The following is a 16,225-nucleotide window of genomic DNA, read 5'->3' as shown; positions in this document are numbered from 1 at the left end:
ATCCTCCTCTGGACCATTTTGCTGTTTGTGACATGAGACAGAAGGTTGCTGTGGGTGTCATCAAAGCAGGGGACAAGAAGGCAGCTGGAGCTGGCGAAGTCACCAACTCTGCCCAGAAAGCTCAAAAGGCTAAATGAATATTATCCCTAATACCTGCCACCCCAGTCTTAATCAGTGGTGGAAGAACGGTCTCAGAACTGTTTGTGTCGGGGATCCCTGGGTGGCACAGCGGTTTGGCGCCTGCCTTTGGCCCAGGGCGCGATCCTGAAGACCCGGGATCGAATCCCACATCAGGCTCCCAGTGCATGGAGCCTGCTTCTCTCTCTGCCTCTCTTTCTCTCTCTCTCTCTCTCTCTCTCTCTCTCTGTGTGTGTGTGACTATCATAAATAAATAAAAAAAAATTTATAAAAAAAAAAAAAGAACTGTTTGTGTCAATTGGCCATTTAAGTTTAATAGTAAAAGACTGGTTAATGATAACAATGCATCGTAAAAACTTCAGAAGGAAAGGAGAATGTTTTGTGGACCATTTGTGGGTTGTTTTTTTTTTTTGCGTGTGTGACAGTTTTAAGTTATTAGTTTTTAAAATCAGTACTTTTTAATGGAAACAACTTGACCAGAAATCTGTCACAGAATTTTGAGACCCATTGAAACAAAAGTTTAATGAGAAAAAAAAATTCACAATCCCTTCAAATCGTGATACAAGGGATCCCCAACAAAATGCTTATCATTCTATAGTTTGGCTTGCCAATTGTCAACTCTCCTACAAAGATTCCTCCTAATTGACATTTTATTTATTGAAAGGATGGTCGAAGACCATCAGATATTAGAGAACAGATGTGACATGAAAGTTAGAAACTAAAACAACAAACCTAGAAGGAATCTAGAGGGAATAAAGATAATTTGAGGAACAAAAATAAATTAATACCTAGAGATATGAGATCCACGAAATCAGAACTAAGTGCTACCAAAAAAAAAAAAAAAACAATGGAAAAAGAAAAATGTATGTAACCAAATGAACTCAGTCTGGAAGGAACAATGTTCCATAGCAGTAGGCACACCTAGTGCTCAGATCTTGGATTCTATTATTATTGCAATGAAAAGGACTAGATCTCCTTGGAGAAACTGTTAATTCTAAGAGCTGGGGTAGAAAAGATACAAGATGAGACTGGGACATATTTTAGTGCCAGAAAGTAAGGAAGTGGTAAAAATAAAAACAAAAAAAGCCCCACCTATATTGATAAGGTATGTCAAAGGGACATAGGAGCCCAGGGAAAGGTTTCCTGATGGCCAAAGCTGGAACAACTCAAGCAAGAAAATAAGGAACTCTCAGATTATAACCAAAAGTATAAAATGAACATCCATGAGTCCATAATGATATAAACAAAAGATGGAATGAATGATGAATGAATGATAATAGAAAAGTATCTTGTGTGAAGAATTCCCAATAGTTTATATGTAGAAATACTGCCCTACAAGAGAAGAATTAACTCCCTACTCTGTAAAGTGTATAATGTAAATAGCAATCTCTTTCAAAAGAGGACACTACAGAAATAGGGGAAATAGTAATTTTATGGAGGAGAACTTGACAAACATTATCTCAGTCAAATGATTAAGGTGAACATGAACAGTGATTAATTATGTTGGGGGTATGTACCCTTGATATGATGTAATAGAAATGGCATTTTATCTCTGGGATCTTCCTCCCCCAAATCCTTAACCCTAGTTTAACTATGAGAAAAACATTAGGCAAATTCCAAAATGAGGGCATTCTACAAAATACCTGACCAGTACTTTACAAAGCTGTTAAGATTATAAAAAGACAAAGAAGGGGCAGCCCGGTGGCTCAGCAATTTAACATCACCTTCGGCCCAAGGCCTGATCCTGGAGACCTGGGATCCGGTCCCGCGTCGGGCTCCTCGCATGGAGCCTGCTTCTCCCTCTGCCTGCATCTCGGCCTCTCTCTCTGCCTGAGTCTCTGCCTGCGTCTCTGCCTCTCTCTCACCCTCTCTCTGTGCGTCTCACTTGAATAAATAATGAAATCTTTTTTAAAAAAATAAAATAAATTTAAAAATAAATAAATAAAAAGACAAAATAAAAAAACTATCACAGTAAAGATAAACATGACTCCTAAAGTAATGTGGTATCCTGGATGGAATTCTGGTACAGAAATAGGACATTAGATAAAAACTAAAGAAATCTGAATAAAATATGAACTTTAGCTAACAATAACATCCATATTGGTTCAATAATTGTGACAAATACACATTATTCTAGTAATAGAAGAAATGAGATATGAAAGGAGAAATGAGTGGGAACTGTCACCTTACCTTTTCAATTATTCTGTAAATCTGCAAGTGTTCTAAAAATAAGGCCTATTTAAAATTTAAAAAGAGGTCTTGGGCATTAAAAATATAACTGCAGCAATTAAAAAATATCAAAAAACAATGGACTATAAAGTTGCAAAAATTTCCCTGAAAGTATATTAGAAAGACAAAGGCCTAGAGAATAGGAATAAAAGGATAATAAAATTAGAATCAGACCAGCAGTTTCAATATCTGATAAAAAAAAAAGAAAAATAGGAAGGAAGAGCAATGAGGAACAAAAGAAGGAAGAAGAAAAAATACAGAAAAGGAAAAAAGAGTAATTATCTTAGAAATAATACAAGAAAATTTCCCAGAATCAAAGAAAATAGTGTTTTTAGATTAAAAGAGATAGCATGTGTGAAATACACTGGATGTAAATAAAAAAGAAAACCAAGTTTTCTTATTTTAAAATTTCAGACCAAAAAGCTTCCTGAGAAAATAAAGCAAGGACACCCAAAGGGACACCAGGAAATGATCAGATTTCCAAACAAGTACCTTGGGAGTTAGGATGTGTTTCTGGGAGCTCTCAAAGCTCAAATTTTCTCCTAAGAGAAAATTTTTTTTCAGCACAGGATCTTAGACTTAACTAAACTATCCATCAAAGATGCCCTTCACTTTATTTCAGGAAGTCAATAAAGAGTATACTCCACCCACCAAAACAAAACATAGCAAAGTAAGCAAATCAAGAAGAATAAAACATAAGATCTAGGAATTCAACATAAATACTAATTAGGACATTTCCCTAGTGGAGGATGAAAGGGAGTTCCAAAGATAATACCCGTTTAGTAGGCCCAGAGAACTAGAGCAGACTGGAAGAAGAGGCTCCTGGAGATATCTAGGTACCTCTGGAAGGATGTCTCAAGGAAAAACAATGGAACTGAGATTATCGGCCAGTGTTAACCATGAGGAATATTGAATCTGGTGTGAGGCTAGTTAATACAAGAGTCAAAGTAGGCTAAGTAAATGACTCCAAGAGGCAATTGAGCCAGGAAAAAAATTGTAACTATATAATAAAGGAAATGTGAGTAGAGTACTTAATTTGTATTAACAGTGAGCAGTATAAAAGAATAATAATGACAACATGAATGTGTATTTAACTTTTAATTTTTATTTTATTTTTTATATTTTATTTATTTATTCATGAGACACAGAGCAAGCAGCAGAGACATAGGCAGAGGGAGAAGCAGAGTCCCCTCAGGTAGCCCGATGTGGGACTCAATACCTGAACTCCAGAATCATGCTCTGACCCGAAAGCAGAGCTTAATCTCTGAGCCATCCAGGCGTCCCACATTTAATTTTTTTAATGTATTAAAACTCTAGGAGGACAAGAGGTGGGAGAAATGTGAGTCTGAGAGCAGGGAAGTTGCAAAATAGCGAAATTCTGACCTTCAGTGAAGGAAGTAAACAGAGATTGTCTAAATCTGAAAAAAATGTCAAGAAGGAGTCCCATAACTATGTTACTTAGACACATGGAGTTAAAAACAGGAAAAAGACAAAAATTAAAATGAATGCTTTAGGAAGTGGAAATGGTGATGAAGCATGGGATAACCAAATTTTGTTATAAGCTTATTGCTACTCTTGAACTTTTAAAACCATTATATATTGTTTTGGAAAAAAGTTAAAATTTTCCACTTCATAGACTTTTCCCAATTGTCAAAATGCTATACTTACAGAAGAATGCATAAAGTATGTAAGTACTGTTTATAAACTAATAATTCTCATTTCTTTAAACACCAGACTGTAACTACCATTCATACCAAGAAACTGAGTTCTGCAAGCAACTTAGAAGTTCTTATGTCCTTCCAATAGTAACCATTATCCTATTATAGGAATATATTCTTTATTTTTCTTTATAGTTTCAGCATCTACATGTTCACCCCAAACATAGTTGAGTTTTGCCTATTTTTGAACTATAATACAAATGAAATCATACCATATGCATCATTTTGTGCCTTGTATCTTTTTTTAAAATTATTTTTTGAAGAACAAAAACCTAGTGTAGGGCCCAAAGCAGGGCTTGAACTCACTACCCTGAGATCCAGCATCACATGATTAACTGACCCAGGTGCCCCTATGCCTTGCATCTTTTGGTCAAGCTTATGTTTGTGAGTTTCATCCTTGTTACATGTAACCGAAGATTATTCCTTTCCATTGCTGCATAGTATTCCATTTTATGACTATATCACCATTTACCCCTCTATTTTATTGTTGCTATTGCTTGTAGTTTTGGGCTATTAGAATGGGACTGCTATAAACATTATTATACATGTATCCTATTTCTTATGCTTAAGGTTCTCTACAGTCCACATTTAGGAATGAGTTAATGATTCCTAGGCTATGTAATGTTCCACTGTATAAGGGGATGATAAACTGTTTTCAAAAGGCTTTGTAACAAATTATACTCCCACAGCAACCATGGTCAGAGATTCCATGCTGCTACATATCCTTGCCAAAACATGTCACTGTCCACATTTTTTAATTTTCCTGATTAATAACAAAGTTAAATACTTTTACATATTTTTAAAAATATCTATTTATTTGAGAGACAGGGAGCGAGCAAGTGAGAGAGAGCTTGAGCTGGGAGAGAGGTAGAGGGAGAGGTAGAAGCAGACTCCTTACTGAGCAGGGAGCCTGACATGGAGCTCGATCCAGGGACTTTGAGATCATGACCTGAGTCTAAGGCAGATGGCTAACCAACTGAGCCACACAGTTGCCCTCATATATTTATTGAACTTTTGGCTATCCTATTTTGTGAAGTCCTGTTCAAATGTTTTTCTCATTTTTCTGTGGAGCCTCTGTCTTTTTATAATTTATTTGTAGGAATTCTTTATATTTTCTGAATATGATTCCTTTTTATATATTATGTGTTACACTCCAGTTGGTCTTTGTACTGCCTTATCATCATTTTTTTAGGAATAGAAATGTGCATTTAAATATTGTTCAATTTACTATCTACAATGTTTTTATGGTCTATTTTAAATATTTTTCTCTAAAATAAGGTCATGAGAATATCCTTACCTACCCTCTGAAAGTTTATTATGCTGCTTTTCACATTTGGGTCTTGGCGTAAGGATCAAATTTCATCTTTTGACCCATATAGAAATCAAATTTTCCCAGCCCCATTTACTGAAAAGTCCATTTTCCCACACTGTTCTGCAATATCACATTTTTCATAAGTTTCTATATATATGTGGCTTTATTTCTGGATTCTCATTCTGTTCCACAAGACTGCCTATTCTTGCAACATACCACTTTAATTACTGTAAATTTAAAATGGCTTGAAAATTCCTTTGGGAAAATCTTGCCTTCTTGTTCTTCCCCAGAATTATTTTTAGTCCTTTACATTATCATATATGTTGTAGAGTCAGCTTATCACACATAGGTACTGACAGTTCTCCCATGCTCCCACAATATATGCACATACCAAGCCTATTAGGATAGTGATTGGGAGTGCATTGAATTTATAGATAGATTAGTTTGGGAAGAATTGAAATATTTTAAAATTGAGTCTCTTTTCCATTAACATAATGCATCTTTCCATTTATTTAGGTCTTCTTGTGTGTGTGTTGGTGAGAGAGAGAGAGAAATTGTGATTTGTCTATCTCTGTATATCTATCCATCTCTCCATTTGTGGAGTTTATAACATTCCCTATAAATATCTTACATATATTTTGTTAATTTTTTTCATTGGCATTTAATATTCTTTTCATGCTGTGGCAAATATATCATTTTAAAATGCCATTTTAATCTTCTACTAAATTGGAACTTATATGCTGTTTCTATTATTGTATCAGTTACCCTAGCAATTAACACATACAAACATAACTCTTTTTTTTTTTTTTTTGAGACAGAGAGAGGGAGCGAGGAATGGAGGGTGTTAAGGGGAAGGGGCAGAGGGAGTGAGAAAGAGAAAGAGAGAGAGAGAGAGAATCTTAAGCAGGCTTGATCTCACAACCGTGAGAACATGACCTGAGCCAAAATCAAAAGTCAGATAGTTAACTGACTGAGCTACCTAGGCGCCCCTAAGCACAACTTGTTAAAGCTAAAGTTAACCAGCACTACTACTCTTTTCTAAGGTGATGCAAGGATTCTAAAATACTTTATTTCACTCCTCAGTCATATATTTGAATTGTTTTTCAACTTTACAAAACTTTATTATTGTTGTCTTATGCAGTTAGTGTTGATTTACATTTACTCATTTCTTTAGATTTTAAAAAACCCTTCATTTCTTTTGTGTCTTAGATCTTCCATCTGTGATCATATTCCTTATCCTGAAGTATTATTTAGAACTTGCTTTAATATGGGTCATGGCAAATTCAGTCTTTTTGTTTTTTGGAAGATGTCTGAGGGTTTTTTCCCCTTACTCTCATTTCTTGAAAGATTTTTTCTCCTGGGAAAAGTGCTTTATTTTTTAAATTAATTTTTAAAATATTTTTTTCTAAGTAATCTCTACACCCAATATGGTACTCAAATTTACAGTGCTGAGATCAAGTGTCACATGCTCTATTTGATGAGCCAGCCAAGTGCCCCAGGGACAAGTATTTTAGATTGCCAGCTGTTTCTTTCTGTATATGGGAGATACCATTGCAATGTTACATGATTTCCACAATTGCTAATAAAAAGTCAGCTGTAAATTTAATTGTTGATCTACTGGAGGTAATTTGTACTTCTACTTTGGATGCTTTTAAGAACCTCATTTTTGTCTTTGGTGTTGCCATAATGAATTCACCATGGTGAATCTATAGTTCACTATCATGTGTCTAGAGATGGATTTCTTTTTATTTATCATACTTGGAATTTGTTGGCTGCTTTATTCTGTGAATTGGTGTCTTCTATGCATTCTGAAAAAATCTTCAGGCATTATCTCTTCAAATATTATCTTTGCCCCACTCTCTTTCCCTCTGTCTCTTATTCTTATGAAACTATAATTAGGTTTATATTAGATCTTTTCACTCTATCCTTCATTTTTCTTAACCTCTTTTATATAATCTTTTTGTCTCTTTGTATTCCTTTCATTTGTCGATAATTTTCTTTTATTAATTTCTGGTTTTCTAATTCTTTATTATTTTTAAAGATTTTATTTATTTATTTATTTATTTATTTATTTATTTATTTATTTATTTATGAGATAGATAGATGGGTAGATAGAGAAGCAGAGACATAGGCAGAGGGAGAAGCAGGCTCCCCATGGGGAACCCGATGTGGGACTTGATCCTGGATTCCATATCCTGGGATCATGCCCTGAGTCAAAGGTAGGTGCTCAACCGCTGAGCCACCCAGGCACCTCTAATTCTTTCTTTTAACTTGTCTAATCCAATGAGCTTTCCATTCCAATTCTTGTATTTCATTTGTAGAAGTTACCTTTGGTTCTTCTTTATATTTACTATATCATTCAAAAATCCCATATATTGCAAATAATTTAAATGTCTTTCATTTCTTTAAACAAAACAGTTGCTTTATAAACAAAGCCCGATAATTATAAAGCCATATTGCCATTGTGTTGTAATTGCCAATAATCTCTTGAGAACTGTTTCCTTGTGTGCTAGTTTTTTATTGTGATGAATTATATTCCTTTGAAAACTAATTGTAAGAATTATTTGAAATCTATCATACAGGTACAGTCCAACCAAAGAGGATTTGTATTTGCTATAATAAGATTCCTAGGCACTGCTAATTGCAAACATTTTCAACTATATTCACAGCCTGGCATTTGGGGGAAGTTTTTTAGGTGGTATGAATCTAGGCTGTAAATCCATCTATTAACTTTTTTTGTGGTTGCAATATTTCCAAGACAGGCAATTATTACACCCCTTCTTTTCTCAGTGTCAATGCAAATTTCCTGAAATATTCTAGAGATTGGGTTGGTTGTGCTTCCATATGGCCCTGGCTTTATGTGGGAAAAGTACCTTATTAGACTCCCTACCTGGGGTGGGCCCTGGATTTTGACTTTTGAATTTTGTGCCCTGCAAGAAATGGAAATGGCCCTCTTGCCACAATATTAGTATCCTGCTTACCTCTCTGGGTATGCACTTTCCCTTATAGTTTGCATTGGTATGGTCTCACTAACTTGTCAGTTACCTGATGCTTTACAGAGCTTCATTTCTACTTTGCCTATTATTTTAGTTTTTTTAAGGCAAGGTAATTTCCTAGCCTATTTTATTATCATAAATGGAACTGCTATATAGATTTTGAAAAACAAACCAGTATAGAATAGTTGTTAAGAGTACAGACTCTGAAGTCAGACTGTCTCACTTTGCATCATGGCATCATGGATCTAGGCTTTACCTGCTCTGCAATATTGGGCAAATTACTTAACTTCATGTATTTCACTTTCTTCATCTTTAAATTGAGGAAAGGAATAGTATTTTCCTCATAACACAGGTGAAAAATTTGGTACACTTTCTGCTTCTTGATAATCACTATTAGTTATTGTTATTACCTCTCTATGAAAATTGGTGAAAGAGAAAAAGTGAGAAATGACAAGAAAAAAAAGGAAAGGATAACCTGGTATGTGAGGGTTAAACTGTATGGGAACAGGAAGAGGGAGAAATGACAAAAATGTGGGAGAAACAGTATACAAAGAAGTTTTATTAAGGAAGTCTTGATGTTGCTATCCAATATAATTCACTCTCTTCTGTTTTCTCAAAAGATCTTCAGTAAGGACCTACCTTAGTTTCCTTTTTTAAAAAATATTTTATTTATTTATTCATGGCGGGACGGGGGGTGCAGAGACCTAGGCAGAGGGATGAAGCAGGTTCCATGCAAGGAGCCCGATGCAGGACTCGACTCCAAACCCTGGGATCATGCCTTGAGCCAAAGGCAGAAGCTCAACCGCTGATCCACCCAGGTGTCCCCCTACATTGGTTTTCAATATGGTTTTTGTTTGTTTTCTTGGAAGCAGGATTTGTGTTTCTTCTGGATGTGATACTGTTTCAAGACTGGTTTGTAGGAGACTCTGTCTTATTCTCATTTCCTATTGACCTACAGGAGTAAGTAATTTCATCACAAAGACTGCTGTATTTAATAAGCCCTTGCTTTGGCAATCTGTCTGAAGCATAGCAGGCACTCCAAAAAACCAAACCAAAACAAACCAACACCAAGACAAGTTGAATAAAATAAGTGAATGAAATGCTGGCAAAAATTTTAATTAGAAAATAAAAGCTAGATGTTAGGCCTTTACAGCACCAAACACAGTAAGAGAGATGATGTAAAAATGATGATGATGTTTTACAAACAGCATTTTCTAGTTATAAGTGGAACTGCTCGGTGCAGAACACCTGGGAAACATAAATCAGGGTTTTGCCACCTCTTCAAAATTGACATGTTGGTCTGGATAATTCTTTGGGAAGTGTGTGTTTGGTGCACTATAGGACTAGGACGTTCAGCAGCAGACCTAGCCTCTACCCACTAGATGCCAGTAGCACTCTCCACACATGCACCCGTTGTCACCACCAAAAACATCTCCAGATATTGCCAAATATCCCCTAAGGGGTGAAATCACTTCAGATGGAGAACCACTGAAATAGAAGAATTACAAAAAATTACAATCCTCCCATCTAGAAATGCAAACTTTTTGTTATATAAATAAAAATTATGAGAGTCACATTGATCTTATCATTCTATAGCCAGCTTAATTTTCACTCAGTAATACAGCAACAATATTTTTTGCTATATTATATTCCTCTACAGCATAATTTTTTTGGTGTGAGTACTTCATAACCAAATAATCCTAATTCCTCCTTCCTCCCTCCCATCCTTTGTCTTTCCCTTCATTTCACTTACACATAAACACACACACACACACACGTGTGTGTGTGTGCACATTCATATATAATCAGATACATTATTGCTATTATTCTTTTAGACCAAATATTTCTTACCAGATCAATTAAAAGTGAGGAAATGTTTTTATTTTACTTTCATTTACTTTCCTTTTCCAATGCACTTCCTTTCTTTGCGTAGATCCAAGTTTCCAACCTCTATCATTTTCCTTCTTTCTAAAGACTTAACATTTTTTTTTCCAAGGCAGCTCTACTGGCAACGAATTTGCTCAATTTTTTTAAATCTGAGAAAGTATTTCACTTTACTCTTTTCTTCCTTTTGCAGCCTCATGACATCTGAAAAGAAGTCAAACGTGATTCTTATCTTTGCTCCTCTATTGGTAGACGATTTTTTCCCTCTGGCTTTTTCAGAATTTTTTCTTTATCTTTGACTTTCTATAGTTTGAGAATGATATGCAGTTTTCCTCATATCTATTCTGCTCGATGTTCTATGATCTTACTGGGTCTGACTTTGGTGTATGACATTAATTCGAGGGAATATTTCAACATTATTGTTCCAAATGCTTGTCTGTTCCTTTCTTCCTGGGATATACATTACATGTATATTACATCTTTTGTAGATCTTGGATATTCTGCTCTGTTTGTTTGTGTTTTTTTTCAGTGTTTGTTTTCCTTGTTCTCGTTTTGGAGATTTCTGTTGAGGTATCTTCAAGCACTCTGAGGATAGAGATCTCTTTCCTCAGTTATGTCCCAATGACTAATAACCCCATCAAAGACATTCTTCATTTCTGTTGCAGTGTTTTTTATCTCTAGCATTTCTCTTCAGTTCTTTCTTAGGAGCCTCTGTTTACGTTGTCCATCGGTTCTTGCCTGTTGTTGCCTTTATCTGGATAAATTAGAGCCTTCAGCATATTAATCCAGTTTTAAATTTTCAATTTAAACAACATCCTTGTCATACCCATATCTGGTTTTGATGCTTGCTCTGTCTCTTCAGCGTGTTTTCTGCCCTTTAGTATGGTTTCTAAGTTTTTCTGGATTGTTGGAACTGATATACTGGGTAAAAGAAACTGCCCAGCACCGGTGCCCAGTAAAGTTGCTGCTTGTGGGTTTGTATTCCCTTAAGTCGTGATTCTCTGTATTTGCCTGACCCCTCTCTAATTCTGGGGGTAGCAGTTTGCTCTGTGACCTCGGTTCTCTTGCAAATCTAGGAAAAGTTGATGATTTTTCCATTTGCTCAGCTTTTACTTGTTAGGATCTACTGCATAAAAAAAATTTTTTCCCATTGAACATTTATTTATCTATTTATTTATTTAAGATTTGCTCCATGATTTTTTTTTTAATGGATAACTAGTGTGTATGTAGTACTGGGAATTCTTATTGTTTCAAATAAGGCTGCAGGAAACGTACCTGATCTTCCTTAGAAAAGATTCTTGCTGTGGGGGGAGAAGTGGTGATTGCGAGCCTCCACAAGCAGGGGGCGCTCTAGGGTCGACGGCGGCCCGGGAAAAACTGGACGCCGCTCTCCCTCGCAGGACCCTCTGCCCCGCCGGTTTCCGCTCCCTCCGCGGCCGCCGGTTTGAGGAAGTGTTTCTAGGAGACGGCGCCTGCGCGGTTGACGCTGCCGGGTGCGGGGGCGGGCTAAGGGGCCGCGGCGCTGGCTGGCTGGCGGTGCCTGCTGTGCCCGGGTCGGTGTACCCGCCCCGGTTCTCTCGCTCCATGGTACGCCTGTGAGTCCCGTCGCCGGCGGACTTGTCCTGGGGATGGAGCACATCCGTACGACCAAGGTAGCCCGCCGCTCGCCGTGGCGTGACCCGGCAGGGGTGGGAGGCGACGCGAGCTCGGCCGGCTGGACCGGGGCTGCGGGCCTGCGGGGCCCGGTCCGGGAGGGCCGGGGCAGTTCGGGCCCGGGTGGGTGCGGAGGCCTCCTGGACCTCCGCGAGCCTCGCTTCGGGGCCCGGTGTTGGGATGTGGGTGATTTGGGCTGCTGGAGGTCGAGTCCCATGAAACTGGTCGCTGCCCTCTCAGCGCTGCACTTCCTTGGGCAGAATTGGGGCTGCTTTAGCTCCGGCTGCTCCCAGGCTCTTCCGGCTGCTTTCGCCGCCCCGAAGACCGGAAAACGGCCGAGCGCTCAGATTAGCACCTGATACTGTGTAAGCTATTCCTTGTTCACGTAGCATCGTCCCGTGTGACAGACTGTTGATGCGAGTTTTGGGGCCGCTGAGGTAGGTCAGCCGCCGTCTCGGCGTCCGGTCGTTTGAACTGGGCCCGCCGGCTCAGGGCTCAGCGCTTCCTTGTCCGTGTCAGCAGTTGAGAGGGGTTGGGGACAAGGAGAGCACGGCATCCCACACCTTAGAGTGTCTGACGCAACCCTTTTTCACTTAATCTTGTTCAATCTCATGCTTAATTTTTGCCTGCAAAAGGCACTGATTTATTTCTAAGGACGAACAAGCGTCCGTATAACTCCATTACAATGTTGAAACCGAGGGAAGTGGCGTCAAAATATTACCGAACTACGTTACCAACAGTTAAGTTCGGCCTCAAATTTGGGAGGGAGGAAAACTTAAGAAGAATTGAATAACACGATGTTGGGATCGCCCGGAGCCTCACAAAATCCGGAAGAGGACCCACTGTGAATCTTGACTCTTCAGGTTTTGCTGAAACCATCTCTCAGTTGCCGCGAATCCTAAAGTTACCCTTAATTTAGAAAAAAAAAAAAATAGCAGACATACGTTACCCCCATTTGTTCCATGGAGAATTTGAGGTCTACTCATTAAAATGTTTCACAAGCTTTTTTAAGGTGCCGCGGATTTTTTTTTTTGTTAGAACTTGTTTATGACACTGCACATACTATAATAAAATTGAAGATGCTAAAAACTAATCCTTGTTTTAAAAATCTTTTTTTTTAAGAGAATGTTAAATTAACTGTATAATTCAAGTTGCTGACACTTTAAGTTGGCAGATGGAAGGGCAGTTAAGTAAATAACCAAACTAGTAGAAAATGCAGAGGTGGAAGAGCGGTCTAGAGGATGCATCAGACCAGATTTTTGTCCTGATTGGGAGGTTCCAAATGTGTATTACTATAGTAGCTTTTCACAATGGGCCTGTCCTGATGGTTTAGTAAGGTCCTTTTATGACTTTTTAAGGAGCAGGAAATTTCTGAATAATTTTCTATTAAAATTACTTTTCAAGTTGTGTACTTTGAGTTATTCTTCTAACATAGGACCACCAGTACTCTGGAATAATCCTAAGTGGCTGTAGGTAGGCTGCAATTAAACTGATACTTACTAGGTCCCAGTTATGTGCTAGGCACAGACCAGCACTGGTTATAGAGCAGTGAGCATAATAGACTTGGACTTCACTGTATGTTCTGATAATTGTGCGAACTATAATATTTTCTAAAATTATGACTTTTGGGCAGTCCCAGTGGCCCAGCGGTTTAGCGCCACCTTCAGCCCAGGGTGTGATCCTGGAGACCTAGGATCAAGTCCCACATCAGGCTCCCTGCATGGAGCCTGCTTCTCCCTCTGCCTGTGTCTGCATCTCTCTCTCTCTCTCTCTCTCTCTCTGTCATGAATGAATAAATAAAATCTTTAAAAAAATAAAATCATGGCTTTTTAAAATATTAACATGAATATAACCTATTGCATAATTATACTACTTTGCATAACTTAACTTGGATGTAGTTAATTTACTGCAAAGATGCTTGTATTTCAACACTAAAAATGAATTGCTTTAACTTTACTTAGCTGTTTTGAACTATACAGTTTAGTCACTATGATCAAAAATTGACCGTAGAGTAGTCCTGTGTAACTATTGGTTTGTTCTGTGCTGAGACAGGTTTATTTGAAAAGTAATAATTATATTTCCCAAGAACTCTATGTCAGTGTAGCCAACTGTGCAGTATTACTTTACAATACTTAAAATTTCACAATTATGCTAATCTATACAAAATTGTCACTAATTTCTTAAATAACCTTGCCAGTTGGGTATATTATCAACATTTGCAGATGAGAAGGAAATAGGCTTGGAGAGTTGAAGTAATCTGCCAATTATCTCATGAGGGGTGGAGTGAAGTTTTTTTTTAATAAAAAAAAAGTTTATTAATTTGAGATAAAGCAAGAAAATGAGTGAGCACACAGTGGGGAGAAGGGCAGAGAGAGAGGGAGAAGCAGACTTCCCACTGAGCAAGGGGCCCAACTGTGGGGGTGGGGGGGCGTTTGATCCCAGGACCCTGGCTGGGGTCATGACCTGACCCAAAGGCAGATGCTTAACCCACTAAGCGACCCAAGCGCCCTTAAGAGTTAAGGTGTTTTTGTTTTTGTTTTTTTTTTAAAGATTTTATTTATTTATTCTTGAGAGACATGGAGAGAGAGAGGTAGAAACACAGGCAGAGTTCGGAGAAGCAGGCTCCATGCAGGGAGCCTGATGTGGGGTGCATCCTGGGACCCTGGGATCATGCCCTGAGCCAAAGGCAGATGCTCAACCACTCAGCCACCCAGGTGTCCCTAGAGTTAAGATTTAAACCAAGGTTTGTCATAATTTTTTTTCATTACTTTTCTGGTTTTAATCTAATTGTTAAAATGTATTAATATTCAGAAATGAATCCTAATAATAATTCTGAGAGCTTTTTTTCCTCCCCAAACCTCTTCTTGACGTAAGTAAATATTTATGTGGTATTATTTTTGTATTGTTTATGATCATTGTGGGTTTTTTTTATTGTTTATGAACCAGAGGTTTATAAGATAAACTGTTTTAGCTGAGTACTGATTAAATGACTTTATAGTTATAAAATTCAGGAACAGATACACCATCCTTATTGGTCATATTTGGTTTACTAACTGTATAGCATCGCCAAAGATGTCAAGACTGAATTTGAATTTCCGAAAGACTATTTCCAAGCTCTGCCTATCACTTTGAGCTCTAATTTTTCCATAATGAGGTAGTCTTGCCAGGAAACAATGGGAAATATGCAGAGACAGTTCTTCTTTATGCAGTCTTTCTCCTTTCCCTGCCAGGCTCTAGTGCTTTGGCTGACATCATCTGTTGATGTCGAATGATGTGCTGTTTGTGAATGGAACTTTACAGAATGTAATGGAAGAATATTTTCCTAAACTATATATGGTAGACTGCTTTCTAGAGTTTGTTAAAGAATGGAATGTCCCATGAAAATCTGACCCCATTGGGGCTCAAGTTGAATTATTGCAAAATGCCTAGCTGCTATTCATTTTTGTCGTTAGGATGTGCGGTCATGTGTGTATGTATACAAGTATGTGTAATCAGTTACAAAGAGGGAAAGAGGTGCAAACTAAGAATAAGAGCCAGTAGATTGTGGGGAGTATCTGAGTGCTTTTCCTCACGTAAAGCACTATTTTGACTAATTAATATTATTCCATTATACAAGTGAGAAGACTGAAATTTGCAGAAACTAAATAATGTGACCTGACTCAAATAGTTCTATTAAGGAAGAGGTGGAGCTGGGAACTTGAATCCTGATCTTTCTGATACTAGTCTTATTCTCTTAACCATAACACTCCTCTTCTCAGAGTAATTGTCTAATCAAGAGATTTGAGTGGTGCCTGGGTGACTTAGCCAGTTAAGTGTCTGCCTTAAGCTCAGGTCATGATCCCCGGGTACTGGGATCGAACCCTGTGTGATCTGGGCTCCCTGTTCACTGGGGAGCCTGCTTCTCCCTCTCCTTCTGTGCCCCCTCCCTCTGCACACTCTTTTTTGCTCACATAAATAAATAAAATATTTTTAAAATAAAGAGATTTGAATAGTGAGGTAAGTCAGTGTTATTGGGACTGGAAGAAAGGCAGGGGATGGAGAAGAACTGAGGTGGTAGGATTTTGTCCAGTAGGTAGCTGATTAGGAAGGTGTAGGGTTAGGGAAAAGGTGTGGTCCAGAAGAATAGATTTGGGAGTAATCTATTGATGTAATCACGATATTTTCTTTTCTGGATGAGTTTGTGCAAGGTACATGTAGAGGCTCTGTGGTGGAGAAGAGTGAATGTTAGAGCCCCAGGAGTACTTACAAGGGGCAAGCAGAGGAGGAGGAGTCAGAGAAAGAGTGTTAGGGATAAA

The 16,225-nt window shown here is 37.9% G+C and overlaps 1 protein-coding gene across 1 annotated transcript in view; it reads left to right on the top strand.

Annotated features, from left to right (window-relative positions):
* The first annotated feature begins 11,758 nt into the window (after nucleotides 1-11,758).
* MTMR6 (myotubularin related protein 6) overlaps nucleotides 11,759-16,225 on the top strand; it is a 45,968-nt gene continuing 41,501 nt past the window's right edge. The window contains exon 1 of the mRNA XM_041766951.1: nucleotides 11,759-11,929. Within this exon, the coding sequence (XP_041622885.1) occupies nucleotides 11,906-11,929 (24 nt within the window). The 5' untranslated portion in view covers nucleotides 11,759-11,905. The remainder of the gene's footprint in view (nucleotides 11,930-16,225) is intronic.

Source organism: Vulpes lagopus, chromosome 8, assembly GCF_018345385.1.
Source record: "Vulpes lagopus strain Blue_001 chromosome 8, ASM1834538v1, whole genome shotgun sequence".
Classification (NCBI taxonomy): Eukaryota; Metazoa; Chordata; class Mammalia; order Carnivora; family Canidae; genus Vulpes; species Vulpes lagopus.
Note: the sequence above shows the minus strand (reverse complement) of the source record. Positions and strands in the feature narration are given on the sequence as shown.